Source organism: Limulus polyphemus, unplaced genomic scaffold (genome assembly GCF_000517525.1).
Source record: "Limulus polyphemus unplaced genomic scaffold, Limulus_polyphemus-2.1.2 Scaffold629, whole genome shotgun sequence".
Lineage (NCBI taxonomy): Eukaryota > Metazoa > Arthropoda > Merostomata > Xiphosura > Limulidae > Limulus > Limulus polyphemus.
Genome location: NW_013666239.1, coordinates 250,798 through 271,902, shown reverse-complemented (window position 1 = coordinate 271,902; position 21,105 = coordinate 250,798). Strand labels below are relative to the sequence as shown.

The 21,105-nt window shown below is 31.9% G+C and overlaps 1 protein-coding gene across 1 annotated transcript in view; it reads left to right on the top strand.

The window, feature by feature from the left end:
• Nucleotides 1–16,633, top strand: part of LOC111085802 — an 18,693-nt gene extending 2,060 nt beyond the window's left edge. The window contains exon 2 of the mRNA XM_022386073.1: nucleotides 16,367–16,633. Coding sequence (XP_022241781.1) covers nucleotides 16,367–16,633 — 267 coding nt within the window. The remainder of the gene's footprint in view (nucleotides 1–16,366) is intronic.
• The last annotated feature ends 4,472 nt before the right edge of the window (nucleotides 16,634–21,105 follow it).

Sequence of the window (21,105 nt, the reverse complement as noted above, 5' to 3'; positions counted from 1 at the left end):
CAAAGCTAAACGAGGGCTATCTGCGCTAGCTGTCCCTAATTTAGCAGTGTAAGACTAGATGGAAGGCAGCTAGGCATAACCACCCACCGCCAACTCTTTGGCTACTCTTTTACCAACGAATAGTAGGATTGACCGTCATGTTATAACGCCCCACGGTTGAAAGGGGGAGCATGTTTGGTGGGACTGGGATTCGAACCCGCGACCCTTGGATTGCGAGTCGAGCGCCCTAACCATCTGGCCATGCCGAACGTACCTAGTTGAATCTCTTTCTGATATCAATCAGAAACAAACATATTCAAAGCTAATATAAGATCTCACAAGCAACTAAAACATTAGTTGTTTGCTTTTAAAATACTTAAATACTTTCGGAAACAAAATATGCTGTTGAACGTTTATTCTCTTATTTAATATGTATAATATAAAAAAAACAAAAACAAATTGTGTTTTCATGTAACTATACCATGTTTTCGTGGCACTTAAAACTACTAGTTCAAGCTGTGGTTACGTTTTACAGAAACTTAACTTCTTTTTCGAAGTATTTTTAAATTGTTGTGTTGCTTTTTTAAATATAAGATGTCCTGAAGATCATACTTTTGTTTGTATTTAAATATACACTTGTAGAAGTGTTTCAAGTTGAAATGTAGAACCAAAATATTCACTAAATAATGTAGAGTTGTATGTTAGAATAAAGTAACTCATATTCGGAGAGAGAAATGTATTTTATCATCGATGGCGGCTTTGCTTCAGTCGTTTGTGATTTATCGTAAGGTCTTCCTAGTTCATGCTATACCGTTGGCAACGATAAGAAATAAGCGGGCCCGGCATGGCTAGGTGGTTAGGACGCTCGACTCGCAATCTGAGGTTTCGCGGGTTCGAATCCTCGTCGTATCAAACATGCTCGCCCTTTCAGCCGTGGGGGGCATTATAATGTGACGGTCAATCCCACTATTCGTTGTTAAAAAAGTAGCCCAACAGTTGGCGGTTGGTGGTGATGACTAGCTGCCTTCCATCTAGTCTTACACTGCTAAATTAGGTGACTGCTATCGCAGATAGCCCTCGTGTAGCTTTGCTCGAAATTAAAAAAAAATAAAAAATAAGCCTACAGGCGGTGTGTCTCGTTTCGTAACGTGTTGAAAGTGACTAGGCAAAAAAAAGAAAAAAAGAGAGAGATGAGCCTTTTATGGCAGGAAGAGACTTCTTGTTTTTAATATTTGCGATTTATATTTCAAAATATGTCCGTTATCTGTACATTTGTCTTGAGCACTTCTATAAAAAAATGACTTTTTTTTTCTAAACCAACTAGAGATCTAGACATTTATTATTAGTATAAATTATTTCTCCTTTTCCTTACAGCGATGTTAATCATTCTCAATGATTTAATATTTCATTACGTCTTAGATTCACTTGCTTCTAATTAGGGTTTTATGTCAGCATGGTTTTGCTGTTTTATGCCGTGTCATCTATTGACGTTTTCTCTAAATTAAAATTTATTTCTACTATACCAAACATAGACTTTTTTATTACTATGATAAATCATTTGATAATATATAGCAGTAAAAGAAACGGCAGCTTGCTGTTTCGTATACCTGGTCCACGTGGTTTATATTTATGAAAGTCCTTTCGCAATATTTCTTGTCACAAAATGACGGTAACGACATAATACTGTAGATGCGAAAGTAGATATCACCGAGCAAACCAGTACGAGTAAGTTTTAACAGGTGGACTCCTACATCAAGTTTAATAACACACACAATTCTGGTATGCGTTTCTAAAGTTAACATCTTATCTTTACTTTCTAAAAATTAGAATATAAAAATAAAGCACATAAATTAACCATGTTTTTAGTTAGTATATTTCTATTTTAACACTTACAGTGGGATCTTTAGTTTAGGTTTATCACCTAACAGTTCTTGTATATGTGATGTAGATGTATTCTTTGAAGTTACTGTTTTTGTTTAATACACCTAAATATAATTTATAGATGTAACACCTAATACATTCTTATTGTGAAGTGTATTCTTTATATATGTATTCTTTCAAGTCACTGTTTTTTGTTTAATACACCTAAATATAATTTATAGATGTAACACCTAATATGCCCCCAGTGGCACAGCGGTATGTCTACGGACTTACAACGCTAGAAACCGGGTTTCGATACCCGTGGTGGGCAGAGCACAGATAGCCCATTGTGTAACTTCGTGCTCAATTCCAAACAAACAAACACCTAATGCATCCTTATTGTGAAAGTGTTATCTTAGGTGTATTGTCCTAACAGTGCTTTTATAAAAGTTAAAGATGTATTATTAAGATCATTGTTCTTGTGTATTTAACCATGTTTTAGTTTGTATATTTCAGTTCTAACTCTTACTTAAAGTGGAATTGCTATTTTTGGCTGACTGCCTAAAATTCCTTGTATATAAGTTAAAAATGTATTGTTACAGGTTACAGTTTTTGTATAATTTACTCAAGTATAGTTTACAGATTTAGCTCCTAACTCTGCCTTATCGTAGAAGTTCTACTTCAGGTTTATAGTCTAAGATTTCTTGTATACGTTAATGATGTATTATATCAGGTTTAGTGTTCTTGTATAATTTACATATGCATATTATATAGATTTCAGTTCTGACCCTCCTTCAGGAGAAAGTGTTATTTTAGATTTATTATCTAAAAGTTCTGGTATGTTATGAATATATTGCTTGTGATTTCTTATACTAATAATTATTGTCTACGAAGTGGATGTTTTAATTTTAGTCTCAAACTAACGTTATATATGTTAAGTTTGTATTGTTTGAAGTTTCCCAGCAAATGATTCTTGCATGCAATTTGAATGCATTATGTTAAGCTCATGTACTATCAGTTTATGTATGTTTTTGTTAAAAGGTTGTTTCCAGTTCTTATTACTTAGTAATCTTGTTTGGTGCATGTATTATGTGAAGTATATTAGTTGTATGTAAGTTTTTGAATACATGCATTAACTGAACTGTTTTCAAGTTCATTATTTTCTATAAAGACACAAAGCACTCCGTTGATAAATTTTATCTGCACACTTCACATCTTACGAATTTATGTCTTTTTTATTGTACTTGAGTAGAATCACTAACTAATTAACTAGTTTAAAAAATGCATTTTACTTCGTTGACAGATTACTCATGCAGGGATTGTATGAATACTGATAGGGATTGTACGAATATTACTGAAACCACCCACTCGGTTCTTTCAGCGAGAGTTAGCTGTATAGCTATAATGATTTTCTTGTTGGGTACAGTTGAAATAATATTTTTAATAATTATGTAGGGCCAAAAATAGGATTATAGAATGATAACATTTTAATATATGCTATATAAAAGCTCAAAAGCTTTTAGTTTTTGTTTTAAAATCTTATATATATTTTTCAATCCGCTACAGATTTTGATGGACTAGAGAAAATCAAATTGAAATATCTTTCACCTGCCATTTTTTCAGGTGACATTTTTCCTTTCACTGTTTCGTGATTCAGCAAACTTTAACATTTTTGTGCTACATTTGCAGCTGAATATACTGTTTGTGCCTAAACTACATATTTATTTCAATAAATAATCCCTGACAATGACTCTGTGTTTGTCCAGTATAATTCTTAGAACCCTTGAAAACTTGTCTGGTAGGGAATGATAAACGGACAATTGTACAGCTTAAGAGACAGTGTTGTCCTTTTTAATATGCATAATACATTGTTTCACATTTTCCTAACATCCACAGATAAGCCTTATCATTACCATTACAGTAATTACAGTACAATCAAATTAACTTTGTATTGAGTGCATACTTTACCATTCTTAACAAACTAAGACATTCTTTATATCGTGATTTAAGAACGTTGAATGCTTATATATATATGTATATACGAACATAAAAATAAATATATTTACGCTCTGATAATGAAGGTATCTCGACACATGACTACGAGTGTAAAGTTAATTATTTACATGACGGTACTCTACCTTGAACTACAAATACTTTTAGTTTTTAAGAACTCCTTTAAAATTGCTTTAACCATGGGTCTTTGAAATATTTTTGTTGTATATTTCATTTATTTGGTAAAGACAGAATACTGTCCTTTTTCAGGAACTAATTGTAAAAATTTAATATGACATTAAAGTTAATAATACAACTTCACAATAAATTTGATTAGATAATTAACAATAAGTTCGTGAGAAGATATTTTTTAACCTTATAAAATTCTAAACCTTAAAAGAGAGCTAATATACTTAATTTAATGACTTGGATATAATTGATAAAACGGTAACAATTAAAATAATTATGTACAAGACGTTGACAGTGATGATTCTGGTCTGTCAATTTCTTATTTTATGTCTGTGAAAGTAAGCTTTCTGACGTTATGCTTGACCAGCTAATTCTGCTCATTTGGGGTTCCAGTACATAAGAGAAAGTTAAAAATATATATTATCGCTTGCAACACTTAGTTCTCAGCAAAGGACTCTAAGTAAGGTAAAAACAGATTATGTTTGAGTAGGAGATAAATCATCTGAAGTGCCTTTATTATTTTGCTCAGGGAAGTGATTGATAACATGGAAATATTTGAAATATTTTGAAAACTCTTTATTATTGTTAATTTAAAACAAATAAATACAAGCATAAATACATAAAAGCATAAATACCGGTTTCGTATCTTCAGGGATACTCTTTAGTTTTTAAAATAACACATTTTCTGGTAAGACTTACTCAACAATGAAAAACTTACCATATTTTTTTACCTTAAAGCTTTATATACGTTTTAAACTCCCTCCCTGTCTTAAACTATGTAATGTTTAATGTGCTTTTAAATTTCTTTAAAATAATTCTAATAAAATAATATCTTATTTTTTCAGAAAAATATCAAAATGTAAACAGGTTGGAAACAATGGAAAAATTCTTTGAGCTAGAAAAAGTGTAGTATTTGATTTGGTATGTACAGTGTGATTACTACTAGAACCTAAGTACTGGTTTGATTTTGTTCTCATTGTCGTTCCAGAGATTTACTGATATATATTACCCTTATAAAGAAAGTAACAATTATCTAAAATAAAGTTTAAATCTTTAATTATCATTTATAATCCATATATCTGAAAGAAGATAAACCTAACTTACTCATTTCAAAAACAAACTTTATAGTAGGGTTAATTTTGTTCACATATTCAAAAAATATCAAAATCAAAGAACTTGTTTCATAATAAGACCAATTATTTAAAAACGTGTTTCAATTTTGATATAAATAATTAATAAAGATAATTTTAAAATAATTTAATAAATTGTTGAACATTTCGATTTCAAAATATCCCATCACTTAAGAGGCATAAACTGGAGCTACTTTTGTTCTCATTGACGTTCCAGAGATCTACTGATATATATTACCCTTATAAAGAAAGTAACAATTACCTAAAATGAGATTGAAATCTTTAACTATTACTTCTTTATTTAATAGATTTAATTTAATACTTAGACAAAGAGAAATTACATCTAATAATATTAGAACAGTTTTTTTTCCTATTTTTTCTGGTGAGTTATTAATAAAATCACAGTCATCTCTTATATAGCTTTGTACTTGATATGTAAAAGGTTTTAGAATTATGTCCATAATAACAATCAATGGTCCAATCAACTTATTCTTCCCACCTATAAATTGTTTTCCAGAGATTTTTGGAGAACTGTTTATCCAAAGATATTTCACCTTATCTTTTTTCTAAAATTTCTCTAACTTCTTTACTTTTATGAATTTTTGGTAACTCATTTTTGCTAGTTTATCATTACTTATGAAAATTATTTTATTAATAAAGTTAAGCCACATTAAGTGTTATATAGCTTAACATACAGAGGAAGTTTAATATACATATATAAAGTTTTAAGATAAAAAAAAACGCGGTAAGTTTTTCATTGTTAAGTAGGTTTTATCAGAAAATGTGTTACTTTAAAAACTGAAGAGTATCCCTGAAACCGGGTATTTATGCTTTTATGTATGTATGTTTTATTTATTTGTTTCAAGTTAACAATAATAAAGAGTTTCTAAATATTTTATTTTGTATAATTATATATATATATATATATGAATGGAAGCAAGTTATATGTATACATATGTGTTTACATAGTATCCTATTTCCAATTTTATTTAATTTCCTAAAGAACTACGAATTAGACCAGCGTAAAGTAATATTCCAAGATCTACATATAATAATTCATCTTAGAAAACCTTGAGAAACACGTAACTGTAAACTACAAGCTCTAGCCCTAAGTTTCAGATGGGTTGTCCGACAAGTTACTCGTATCGTTATTGAGAAGACTTGTTGTCTGTGTAAAGTGTTATTTATACTCTGAACTTTGACAGAGAATAAAGTTCTTGGAAAGCCAATCACGTGAGGGCTCTGTTTTCGGCATTCCATCAGACTAAAAATTCTAGCTATGGTAATTTTAAATGTTATTTATATAGTTTTAATCGCATCTGCACATTGTTTTCAGGTAAGCTTATGCTTACACTCACACAAATGAAACGTATTAACAAAAGCTCCAGGTTACAAATAAGAGCCCCCCAGTAGCACAGCGGTATGTCTGCGGACTTACAACGCTAGAATCCAGGTTTCGATACCCGTGGTGGGCAGAGCACAGATAGCCCATTGTGTAACTTTGTGCTTAATTACAAACAAACAAACAATACAAATAAGGAGGTTGACAATAGTCGTCATTTCTGCGGACTTTGTCCAAATAAACTTAGGCAAAAGTGTGAAACCTTTTTACTAGATTAGCTATAGTAAAATATACTACACACAAAACCCCTAACTAGCTGCAATACGTAGTACTAAGGTATTTAACAACTTTCATGGATATTCACAATAGTTACATGATTTCCAGAAAAGAGAAATATAAAAATAAATAATGGAAAGTTTTATGTTTTACTGGTTAACAATTCAAAGAGAGAATTCATATTTAGATAACGTGCTAAGTTTCGTGTATTAACTTTGACTCAGAAATAAAAAACTATAATTACTATTTTATGCTCAGAAGTAATCACTAAATTCAGAGTTTAAAATTTTATGTAATAACTTTTAGAGTTGGTTTAAAAAAATCATCTATGATTAATAAGGATAATTCTTAGTAAGAACAAAAAAATAGTTCCCCTTAATAATTTAACCGATTTGTGTACATTTACACTGTTGCCATTTCTTTGTAAGTATCAAAAATCAGTTATGAGTAAAATATTTTCACCAACTTTGTATAGATTAACGTTATCGACTGCTCAGCGAAAAAGTCTCAGGGCTTATAATACTAAAAATCTGGTTTCGATATCTGCAGTGGGCAGAACACTTGTGTAGTCTTGCGCTTAACAACAAGCAAACAAAATATCAGTTATAAGTACACATTTTTCACCCATTTTGTATAGATTGACTCTATTGTCGTTGCTTGGTAGACTGAAAATGATCATACACGAAGAAATTGTAGAACAAAGTTCTGTAAAAGGTACTTAGAAATTTTCAACGGTTTACAAATAAGTAGATATGCTGCTGTTTGTACATCACAGTGCACTGTCCTCTTTTTTTTTTACAAAGATAATTGGAAACGTCGAGTCACTGTTACTAACAAATGCTCATTAATTCTCAGTTTCATTACACAGTCATTATTAACAATCCCTGCAATTATTTTTTGCTCAACTAAAATGATGCTGTTATTAGTTCTGAGAGACATACTAAAAAGATAAAGCATAACACTGTCCATTGTCATGACGATTATACAGCAACAAAATGGCTGTTGCTAAGACGACCAAAGATGAACTCTCTAGTTTTATCTATCACCACAGGGAACCATCAATTCTTATAAATTCTGTGTTTAGTTGTGTGTGGAAGTGAGAGAAGGGAAGTAGTGTGGCATACATACGTACTTACTGTAGGCATAATATACTGGTGTTAAGAATGTTCAAACCTTCAAACAAAAGGTAGTCTCAAATATAACCTGCAATGATCTCTTTGGTGTCAGTCTTTTATTATCTTTATAAATAATTAGCAAATCTTGTGGAGAGGCTTCTAGACCACTATTCAACATACACACTTCTTATTTTATGTATATATATATGTATGTATATGATATTAATTTCATTTGTGAAATGATGTGTGGTATATATTTACGTTACATAATTAATTTATATGTGTTTGTATGCAAGAATATATGGTTAGAGCACATCCATACGTCACATTTGCTCTCATTTGCTTAAGGATATTATACAGCAAAGATATTGAATCTCACCTGATATATATCTGCTAATACGTCGGTGGTATAGCACATACACCATCATTAGGTTTCCAGAAAGTATATCTTTCAGTTTGCCAATGATATAACATAAGATTCCTTCAGACTGTTACAATATATCAGCGATGTAATTCAAACACCATCTTCAGATGTCAACAATGTATCTCACCAACTTTTCCAGGATCTTGTGGAGAGTCCATCATCGCACTTACTAGACTTACCTTCAATAATTCAATGACATGACAAATTTAGTTCTCCAGACTTCTACAATATATCTAAATGTATATTATACAGATTGCTTACATATCGAAATATTATTTCTATATCTTATTAATTTGACTACATTTGTAGATTAAAAATTTATTTCTTGATCCTAAACTACTATATACATTATATAAACTATTTTGTGTGACAAACCGATTGAATAAAGAAAAAGAACAAAAACAGCAAATACAAAACTAAATGAATTGAAATGCCTTACTACTTTGGCATATGCATAACTTGTTTTTTTTATCATATTTTTATTTCTTTAACAAACCAGACTTACAAAGTTTGTCTACACTAATGTTACTGGTGGGTTAAAGAGTTTTTCGAGTTTTCAATCCATGACTCACTTTATGTCGAGATATATATCCCAAATGTACTTTTGCTCTAACGGCATGTTAATTCGTACATTTAAGCCATGTAAAGTATATTGTTACGGCCACGTTTTCTTTCATCTTAATTCCAGTCTTCTTGTGACTTAGAACTGGTTAGAAAACTAATGATGTCTTGTCGTGACCGGCATGAAAAAGTATGACAATGTCCTTCGAAAAGTTTTGGTTTTGTCCTCTTATTCCAACTAGAGAGGACGTTGTAGCATATGAAAGAGCTAATAGTTTATGGGCCTAGAATAAGGTGCATATCTTAAATAATATATAACTTTTGATTTTAATAAACAATTATTAAGATTTGTAGCTTATAAAGCTTTGAAAACCTCCAATATTCTTTATATGCTTACGAATAATTAGCTTTGTTTACAGTGTGGTAAGCCCCCAGTGGCACAGCGGTATGTCTGCGGACTTACAACGCTAGAAACCAGGTTTCGATACCCGTGGTTGGCAGAGCACAGGTAACCCATTGTGTAGCTTTGTTATCAACTTCAAAAACAAACAAACAAACAATCAGTGTGGTAAATATGTTTAATTGTACTGTTAACTTTCAATTACAACTATGAAGTGTTTTCTTCAGAACAAGACATCAGAAACCATATCCCCCTTCTTTCTATAAAAAAAAATTCAAACACGAGTTCCTGTGAATTTATACTGAATTCATTTTTATATTGTTTTATAAATTTCAGAGTTTTTTTTATATTTTTGTAGTATACTGTTTAAATTTATTCATCTTTATCAGCTCTTGAGTTTATGTTATCTTCCTTTCCTCCTCAGTTCTTCAATTTATGTATTTGTTTTTCTTGTTCAGTTTTTGATTTTATGTTGTACGTTTTTCTTGTTCAGTTCTTGATTATTTGTTATCTACCTTTCATTCGAAATGCTTGATATTTTATTAATTACCTTCATTTTCCTGCAGGTACATTTAGTTTATATAATCTACCCCTCTCTTATAACTCTAAGGGATAAACGGGAAACTACACTGGTTACTGAAGAGCATTGTCAAACGGAAACATTTTTTTATTTTTAAATATTGCCACTTAGTAAATTGTACTGATTATTGATGAACCTCTTCTTCAAGTAGTTCCACTTCTAAGGAAAGCTTCTTTTGCACTATATATATATAGAGAGAGATTCTGTCACCTGTACATATAATATTTCTTATTCTTAAGTATTAATAACACTACAATTCGTTCACCTGCTAGTCACTGCCAATGCGAGTAAGTGTATAGGTAATTCTACTTAACAGACAGAAAGATAGGTAAGTCTAGATATTTATATTGCACGTGTTGCACAATAAACAGATAGACACTTGTTAAGTTTCAGAATAATGTTTTCTTTAAGTGCAGTAAAAGTAAATTTTGAGAAGCGAATATTTGGTTGTTCTGATCTCTATGGTCTTCCTCACCCAGTTAAGGCAGTGACTTATCAAATTCTAACCAACTGTCAATCACAAGTTGTATTAAGTACCTGCTGACCAATAAATGAAATTATTTCAACCTATACATCAATCCGATGTTTTCACAAGAAACAATAGCGGTAAACGTTTCGTAATTCTCGTCTGTTATGACTGTTAAATTTTAATCGACTTTTTATGCAAGCTTTGAGCCACTACGCAGGCATACATAAACAAATTCAATTCACAATAAATTTTCCCTGTTTCTCTGAACACGTTCTCTCTTCTACCCATAGTAATATATTAATGACGACTCATGATCTTGAACTCCTTGCCGGTTCCCTTGTCAACGGGCCATTTTGTAAATGAGATAAAAGGAAAATTCCTTACATCTGTACTTGTTTTTGAACACGTACGTGAAACTATATGAATATACTAAGAACACTGCATTTTACAAGAACCTCTCTGATAAACCACTATATAATTTTAGTAGTATTTCTTACATAGACGGTTTACTAAGAAATGCCTTATATTGAAACGGCATTATCTTCTTTTAATCTTTCATCCGAAACGAACGCATCATCTAGAGAAAAATATGTCTGCACACATAATATTTATGGTTAGACTTTTTATATGACAAATAAGAAAAACCAATTTCAAGTAGCATAGCAACAAAAGTCATTCGGCTAATTTTGTTTAAGACACAATACAAGCTTGAGTTGTTATTACCGGTTGTTGAGACTGTTTAGATATAATCACCGACATTTTACCAATTTTGTTTAGCATTACTGCTTACTATTTGGTTTAGAATACACAATGCATCACTTTTCACGATAATGGGCCACTAAAATTTGAGCATGGTGAGGGGCAGGGTTTCCGGATATCAGTAAGAAGTCTACTTCTTACACTAAAAACGTTCCACTTTATTCTTTCCTAAAGGGAAATAATTTTTTGAGCTGTCATTACACAAGAAACGAAACAATTTATATGGCTAGGCAGGCTTCTACAGAGCATATATTATCATATATTACAAATGCTCGCTTTTCTTGCGAAATACTTTACTACAAAATGTAGTACAAAAAAATATTTTACAAACCTCGATTAATATTAAGATGCGCTGGGACTCAAAACAAAAAAATTCATATAAGTTCTTAGTTGCACATGATAAAGGCGAGCAACAAATTGTCAAATAATGCGAAAACATTTTGTATATAAACATTTAGAACCCGCATACAATCATGTTTCACGGAACACTATTTAAAGTTCTGCACAAGAATCTATACACCTCTATATTTCATATTATACTTGCTTAATTTTGGTCTCCAAGATCATTCAAGTATCATAAAAACTTGAAAATGATAAACTAATGATAATAATATTTTCATGTTAGATTAAAAACACTTAATCATATTAATGTTTACATCAGTAATCGCAAACTGAAGATTCTAATTGATTATTTCTGTACTTGTGTCGTTTCAATTGTTTATTGTTCTACTTTTTTTGTACAATTATTTACGATATATCAAAAATGTTGTCATAGTAATAAATTTAAAAGTAGCGTACAACCACAGAAGTAAAAATTACCTACGATTTTGTTTCAAAGTTAGGAATTTTAGGGCTTATAAATAACATATAACAACATTCGTTGTATTTTTACCACAACTTCCAAAATTTGCACCACTCATATTAAAAAATGAAGAATAGATTTACTTTATAAAATATAAAATAACTTTTATAATGGAAAGGTTTCAGTAAACTTTGAAATGTACACACTTGTTACTGGCAGTTGACAGCCATACAAAAAATACTGCGCTTAGTTTAAAAATCATGCAAGGGCTCAAAATGAGCTAATGTTTTCCGAAACTGTCCTTATAATAACAATGTACACACTTGTTACTGGCAGTTGACAGCCATACAAAAAATACTGCGCTTAGTTTAAAAATCATGCAAGGGTGAGAAATGAGCTAATGTTTTCCGAAACTGTCCTTATAATAACAAAGTGTGTATTTTGTAAAGGAATATCCGGAAAATAACCAAATATCTATTTATAGAGTGATAAAAATAGTAAATATAACTTTGTTTCATTGACAAAGTAATTATTTGTATTGGAATTTTATGATAATATTAGTGGTAACTTTTGAATACTGTATGATTACTAAGTTACTTTTTCATTGATGTCATAAAACCTAAATTTATAATGATTCTTATGACTGGGTTCTCATGCTAACAGTACAAGATGACTATAAACAAAACTTCATATCTAAAAGGAATATTTTAAAAATGACTTGTCCAAAGGGAACACAATGTTACCAGAGGCACACTGAATCTCATTTATTTTATCCAGGAAAGATTCAGAATGGTGGAGTGGGTTTAAAAACCTTATTACAATCTATAAATAAATCGCTTTTCTCACTTTTATTTATCTTCTTTTCCTATCTTTCAGTAATACGAAGTTGGTAATTTGAACAGGTTGTGTGTCAGAATCGAGAATACTTTCTGAGAGCAGAATTTCGCGATTGAAGCTAACGGAAAGCGTATTAAGCGTCTTCTGTAACAGTTTTTGAAACACCCTGTACTACTTACAATCATTATTGTATAAAACTTGTGATTCTCAATGTGCGTCATGTGAAATTTACATCCTCTAACAAAAGTGTGTTTTTTTTAAATCTATATATATACAGTCAATGTAAATACGGGGGTTTCTTAATAATCACACTGTAGTTGATCTGAATTACTGTTTGTTTTATTTTTCAGGTGGATATATTACAATCCAGTCTTTGTATTCTTGGTAAAGGGTTTTTTTCCCCAAAATTTAGTTAACGAGGTATAAAAAATGAGATATGACTGGCATGGCGGTAACTCTGAAATTAAAGGAACGCTTGACAGAGAGGGGACTCAATAGCGCCGCTGAACGTCATTTGCCTCCAAGCATCACTCAGTAACTGATAGCTTGTGAGAACGCCAGCCAATCGTCACGTACTTAGTGTTCGTCATCTAACTCCATTGGTGGGCCGAAAAATCTATCATACTGCAGTGCTGCACCAAGCCACGTGTTAGCTCAGGCGTGTCGATGATCTGTTGCAGAAATGTAGCCACGGGTATAGGTAACGATTAATAAAATGGCGTTGAAGGCTACCGGATGTAACAATGGCCGCCTTGTTGTCTCAGCACTACAGGAGGGCAGTCCCACGAAAAATCAATTTTCATCCGTAAGATATCTTACCATTGTTTAAAACAGTAACACTATAGTGGTATTTGTCAAGGGGCCAGTAGCTGAGTATCAGGTTGTGCATTCTCGCAACAACAAACCGAGAAACATCAAAGGAAAAAAAAACAAACAGCTCATCCTAAACTACACTCTGTGACCCTGTAATTTGCATTAATATAAATGAAGACAGTAAACAGATACATGTATAATGAAAAGTAAAAAAAAAAAAATAAGAGGGTCATATGACGTTTCAACTCCTCACTTTGCCTCAGGCAGACATGAATATATTCAAACCCAATTACAGTATGCAATCAGTGTAAAGTCAAGATAATTACGATGTTCCCTTAAGTGTATTATAATGAATGTGCTCTGTATAAGATATTCTGAGGTTCGTATCGGCACTTATATGCACCAGTGGTTGTCGTTCATTAAAAGAAGATTTAAAATAGTTGTGGGTTGTTTAGTATAGTTAGATGTAGCTGATGTTACCTTTAACATTTTTTTCTCATTTCCTTGTGCTTTGGGTCTGTAAAAGTAGTTTTAAACTGTGACCACTTAAGTGTTTCATTCGTTGCATGATTTAATATATATCTTAGGTAATTTCATGTACTTTGTTTAGGTTTAAAAGTAGTTTTTTTATAACAAACATACTTCTAACAAATACTTCAGCAAAACATGTTAATTAAATTTTCAATAACTTATATGAACATATCTTGATTTTATATTACCAACCTACGTTCTAGAATAAAGGATAGAATAAAGATTATCGTAGGTTAAGTTACGGTGTGTTATGCCTTCCCTCTCGCCATCACCCAATAAATATTATTTGTAACCAGATATTTTATTTTGTACCAACTCAGTAATATCCTGTGACCAAATTGCTCACGTTGAAGAAGAAAGACAGAAATCATGAAAAAAACAAAAACGAATAAATCATTAGCCTTATCAAAAATAACAGCCTTATTAATAAGACATAATGATATATTGTTTACTTCATATGAACATAAATTCAAATGAAAAACCCTATGCAACATTGCTTTTGGTATGGATATCTGAACATTTGTAATAATTGTAGAATTTTGCTTTATTGTTTTTAGCCGCGGCATAGAATGGCTCTGAGTTTTTTGGTGTTTTTCAAGTACAAACGTTTAACTAATAACTACGCATCTCAAGATCGATTTGAGATGTAATTACAGTTTTGGACTCAGGAAGTCAAATCTTTTCGATTAATGTATTTGACCACACCCAAGTTCTCATAGATTAGTATACTCTAATCCTGCCTAAAAGAATTTCAATTTGAGGGTAGGCTCGTAGAGTTTGTTTGTTTGTAATTAAGCACAAAGCAACACAATGGGGTATCTATGCTCTGCCCACTACGGGTATCGAAGACTGGTTTCTAGTGTTGTAAGTCCGCAGACATGTCGTTGTGACACTGGGAGTCGGCTGGTAGAGATCATGATGAGTAATAAAGTCGAATTGGGTATACGCGCGCGCCACGCTTGGTACTGCTGACGCACAAACATATAGCTAACAACAACAAAAAAAGGTCTCATAGATTAATTTACTCTACTCCTACCTAAAAGAATTTCAAGTGCCGTGAACTATATATTAATTTCACTGTTCTATAACTAGCATAGAATACATCTTTATTCAGGTATATTTACGTAAATTTTCCGTATGGCTCTGCAGGGTAATCACATCTGTGTTGATTGAATTTTACAAGGTCATAAACACGTGCTGTTCCTTTTACGTGGGTAAAAGTTACATACTGTTCTTAAGCCGCTAAATAGTATATACTCGCTTCTGTATGGACTTCTAGTTAGGTAGTCTATTCAACAGGTAATATAAAAACATATGCAAACTGGCTTGAGATGGCTCTTAGGAGCGTATTTAAACTATTGGTTGTATGCTCAACTATATATTTGTTATATCTTTCCACGGTTCATGTGTCACTAGAAAGAGATATACTTTTCTGGGCGTTTTTAAAGTAGTTTTGGCTTGCTTCATACCTAGATTTCCAACAGAAACACTCTCTTGTCATATAGACAGCATGCCTCGAAAATTATGTGAGCAAATATTTATGAATTAAGCTTAGGTGTGTTGTGGCTTTTCTGGATATACAGAACAGAACTTGAGACTAGGATAAATAACGTTATGCCCCATTTGCTTGAAACAGTTATTGACAAAATGTTATGTCACTTACAAATCAGAGGTCAACATAAAGTTACTGTTACAGCAGTTCGTCTGAATAGTGAACAGAGCATGGTTCAAGCTATAGCTTAGAACTACTACCTGATATACAACCTGGATTACATGTTGCTCCTGTAAATCTGTGTTAAGCCTCATTACTTTTGTGCTAATTGTACATTTACTGTACTAGTGTGGTGAAAGGACATTTGGATTTTTTCATTTCTAGAATGTAATATAACTGTATCAACATTAAGCTGTGATTAGTGAACAGCTATGCACTGTTACGTTAGTTCATCTTTATATTGAAGCCTGCGCTTCAAAGCTATCTTAAACATCAATTATTAATGTTGTCTCTACCTTCCCCTTGCTAAAGCAGGAAAACTAAAGTTTGTTATGAATGTACCATCTTCTAAACAGGATTGGCTTGACACAGCTACTTTCTCTTTATTTATCATTTTTATATAACAAGTATGAAAAACAGAAGAAAAGTTTAAATGCCCATAGAGTTTAAGGCCTCTCAGGAGCTCCGGTGTCAATTACACCTCTTCCAAGTATGAATGGACGGATTATTATGGCTATGAAATCAGATCTATCATTTCCAACATTATAATTATAGTATTTTAAAGTAAAGAAAATATCTCTTTCGTACCTATTTAGGAGAAAGGAACTGCTGGAAATAAAACTGATGATGTCTTGGGAGAAACACTGCTACTACTACCAACAGCAGCAGCAGAAATAAATGAGAAGACAGACTCCTTGACTAACTCAGGAACCTCTTCTACCTCACGCTTAACACATAAGTATATGGTCGAATACATCTTCCTTTTATCTGTACCCAACAGCCATCTGCTTCAAACAACTATGTCATTAAAGCTACAAAAATTTCACAGTCTCACAAGGTGTTTCAAACTAAAGAGAGTTTGACATGAGAAATCACCAGAACCAATTTGGCAGATCCAATGAAGACTATTGCCAAAGTAACCACTGGGGGCTACAAAGAAGTGACAGTGGAGATATCATACTCCACTAACACTCTTATCTGTTCCATCACTAACACATACGACCTGCAGTAAAGTTGACATTAAAGAAAGCACATGCAACCATTGACTACCCCTTCTGCACGACTGGATGTAGCTTCGTTATTACACTGATATGTATATATCTGCGATTTCAATGGTTTGTTTTAAATTGCAGGTTAAATCATTTTCATATTGTTAATTAGATTTAAAGGTTCCAGTTTGCTTATGTCCATTATATGCTGAAGAGATATCTTGAAGATGAAGTTCATTTACATTGAAGTAACGAGTTTGTAAAATGTAAGTTAATTGGTTTTATTTTTGAATGATGGATTTAAAATGTTATGGTTATTTCTATTTTTTAATTTCACTATGAAGAATTATTTTACATGAATATGTTTTTAAAATGAACGAGTATTGTTATGTTTTTGGAACATTAATGAATTTTGGTTTTTATTATCTTGATAAGTCAGAGTTTTTAACTGATCTAAAGCTCTAATGTAATCCCAAAAGTTAGCAAATTGTAACGTAAAGCATTCTATTCTGACGCTATTAAAAAAAGAGAAGTGTGAATAACCGTTTTATTTGGCTACCTTGTATTGAATGTCTTATTTTCTAAGCAAAATTTACATGAGACACCCATTTTCTGTTTTATTTTTATTTAGCAAGAATGAGAACCATAAGAAAGGTTGAAGTGCACATAGAACTCAATGAAACATTTGAAAAACTAATTGTTTTCGCTTATAAACTGTACAACAGTTGGATATTAGATTGAAAATGGAAACAAAATAGAGGCCAATTTTGCAATGATACGTTTTCATCGTCTAACTTTGTTTCACTACTATGAGTTTCAACTTCTACATAGTATTCACATCATCTACATAGTAACTGTCAGTTGTTCTTTCTTCCAAACTGTGCACTGTTTCACCTTGCCTTTTGTTTTTGGCCTGGCATGGCCAAATGGTTAGGATGCTCGACTCGCGACCTGTGGGTCGCGGGTTGGACTCCCCGTCCTACCAAACATGCTCGCCCTTTCCTTTCAGCCGTGGGGGCGTTATAATGTGACGGCCACTTCCACTATTCGTTGGTAAAAGGGTAGCCCAAGAGTTGGTGGTGGGTGAGATGCCTTCCCTCTAGTCTTTCACTGCTAAAGTAGGGAGTTAGCGCAGATAGCCTTCGTGTAGCTTTACGCGAAATTCAAACCAAACCAAACCTTCTGTTTCTACCCTTCTGTAAATAAAAGTACTTTAATGGTAATATACAATCTTGCCATGCATTTTATATAACAAATTTACCTGACACTTTGTATGTGCATCAAAAAATATTCTGCAGCTTCTATTGCACTCTCCTGTTGGGCAGGCATGCTATTGGTGTCCTCATGAAACCCATGTTGTGGTATTCGGCTCATGGTCAGTTATTTTTCATGTATAAGGCTTTTTAAATATAGCGGAGTTATATTCAAAGTTATATTTTGTTCATGGAGGTGGGTGTACAAGATTGTGTATATTTTTCAGCCTGTTGAATAAAACTCGACAAGTAACAAATCAATCGAAAAACGATAACCTCCGCTGAAAGTTCATTCATAACTTCTTTAGATTAGTCCTAAAATAAGAGTAAAATTTTAATGGAAATGAAACTTCGTGAATAAACTGTGTGTTTTGTATTTCAAACGTAGTTAATTTTAAATAATACGCGATTAGCCTGCAAATATAAATATCAGAAATGATTTTAAAAAAGTATATAATCAGAAAACAAGAAGTTGGATCGCCCTTTATTTAAAATTTTCATCATAACTTGTTCTTTATGTGCTATATTTGGTTGCAAATCAGTACAAAATTAGCTTAAGGATTTACTACACGTAAAACATGAAAATCATTTGAAAGGCTGATTGTTTTCGCTTATCAATTTTATAACAGTTGAGCATTAAATCGAAGATATAAACAAAATACAGGCCAATCAAGAAACATTGTTGAACTTAATATCATTATAAGTGATCTTTAATCTGGAATATTCCAACCTGTGTATATTCCAGTTTTCATTCTGCACGTGTAATATTAAAGGTAACATCACGAAGTAATGGCTTGAGACATCAGAATTATATGTGTACAGACCTTTTCCTTCTCTTTTTCACAAGAGACCATTATATTAATGATAACGTAATAAATCAGGGTACCTATTTAGAGAATATAGCCTTGAAAACTGGCTTTCAGGTCAACCGCATAAAAAGTTCTAAATAACATAACGATCAATAATATTATGTGGTCAGTTACATTGTTAGAGATCCTAAAAAAAGCTTTTACAGTCGATTTGTATTCATTATAATGGCATTGATAATAAATATTTTGTCCTGTTTATAGAATAATAGAGAACAATTATAGAATACATTTGAAATGAATGGCGAAATTAGTTTGAATTATAGGTTGGGTAGAAATAACGCATTAATCTATTTACTGTTGTTTTAAAGTTAACGATAAGATGAACAAAGCACAAGCAATACATATGGAGCCATCTCTAGATAAAAGATTTCGCCATGGAAACATAGATGTTGTTTATACATGCCTTATTGGTTGGACAAATAATTTATTGAATCCGAGCACCATAGGAAGTGAAACAATTATAAATTGCATTCACATGTCAAATAATGATGGTTATAGTTGAATGACTACATTATGTGTAATGTAGGAAGAGTTTTGTAGAATAATACCAGACAGGAAAACATTTTTATAAACAGAAAATCGTCGATACAAGTAAATGGAGTTAAAAACATTTCAGTAAGATACATATGTAATCTGTAATGGCTTTTGAAATAAAACACGTAGAAGAAAACGTTTCAAGAACAAGAAACACTAAAATCGATCATTCAAAATTACTAATGACGAGCCCCAGTGGTACAGCGGTAAGTCTGCGGACTTACAACTCTAGAAACCGGGTTTCGATACCCATTGTGTAGCTTTGTGCTTAATTCCAAACAAACAGACAAACAAACTAATGACGAATAGTTGGAAAGCGCTGAAAATTAAATGTCATAAAAATCGTCTTCTGTGTATATTTCCAATGAATTGAAAAGTGTGTATTTGTGTTAAACTGCCGTTTCGGGTATTCTAGTGAGACGATGAAGTATAGAGAAATGGGAACGTATTGGGCTTAATTATGAAACCATTTATATCACTTTTGATACCTTTATAGTGTCAAGCTTGTGTTAACTTTGGATAACTCAGAAATAACGTCACACGACACGCACTTCTATTGCAAGTGCTAATTATACATAAAAGTGATTGTTATCATTTAATATTGCTCTGTAATTTAACACTCTTTGCTAAATGTAAGAGCTAAAGAGTAAAAAGTATATATATTTATTTTTCAAGAGTATCGTCCATTACGGAAGAAAAATAGTGAACCAATTAAATATTTATATTTGCTCATACATAAATGTATCAGTATTTAAAAGTGTGCAAGTTCTCAAAGTTTTATTACTTTATTTTTATATTATGGTAACTTTTTTACCTCTACCCCATTTATCATAAATCTAAAAATAAAGTACCAAGAGTTAACAACTACGACATGGGTCTTGCATACTAAACAATTGACTGTAACTTCTCGGGAAGGAACATTTTCAAGAAACTTGCAAAATAAGTCACTTTTGGAAGATGGCTCTTAAGACACTTTCAACAGAATCCAGGAATCCTTGGTTTTGCATCGTCTACCCTCCCGATTCGGTTTTAATTATCAGGTGTAAATAATTCCTCTAAGCTTTAGGAATTCATCAATGCGAATTTTTGGTCTAACCAATTATTTCAGAAGCCTATCAGTGCACGTCATGTGTTATACGACATATGAGTTAAGCGATCACGTGAAGTTCTGAATTAATATAAAGTAAAAATTCTGAAGCCACGTGTTTGATGAAACATGTCGAACGTGAATATTTTTCGTATCCAGATTGTTGTAATACAACTTTATAATCAGTAGAAAATCAAATACGAAATGAGCTTGAGCACCACAAATAACATAAGACTAATTCCTGTCTTTCTGGAAGATTCTAAGATTTTCAAACTAAAACTACGCCCATATCTGTATACTTCCGTAAATTTACTAGCATGTGTTTCAGTGTGAGAAGTACTGAAATCTAAAATAGTCTTTTACACAATATGACTGTAATTATTTAAACCTAGAGCAATACAGTTGGATTTTGAAACGGAATTTGACGAAAAACCTACCGGAAACATCTTGACTCATTTTATGAATTTTAAATAGAAATCGATAATTTCGTTTAATTCAAAGGAAATTTATGAGAAAACTAACGATACTACTTTCATTAGGTGTATCCGTTACTTTAATATTTGAGGAAATTTAAGGAAGTTTAAAACCATTAGACAGCACAAT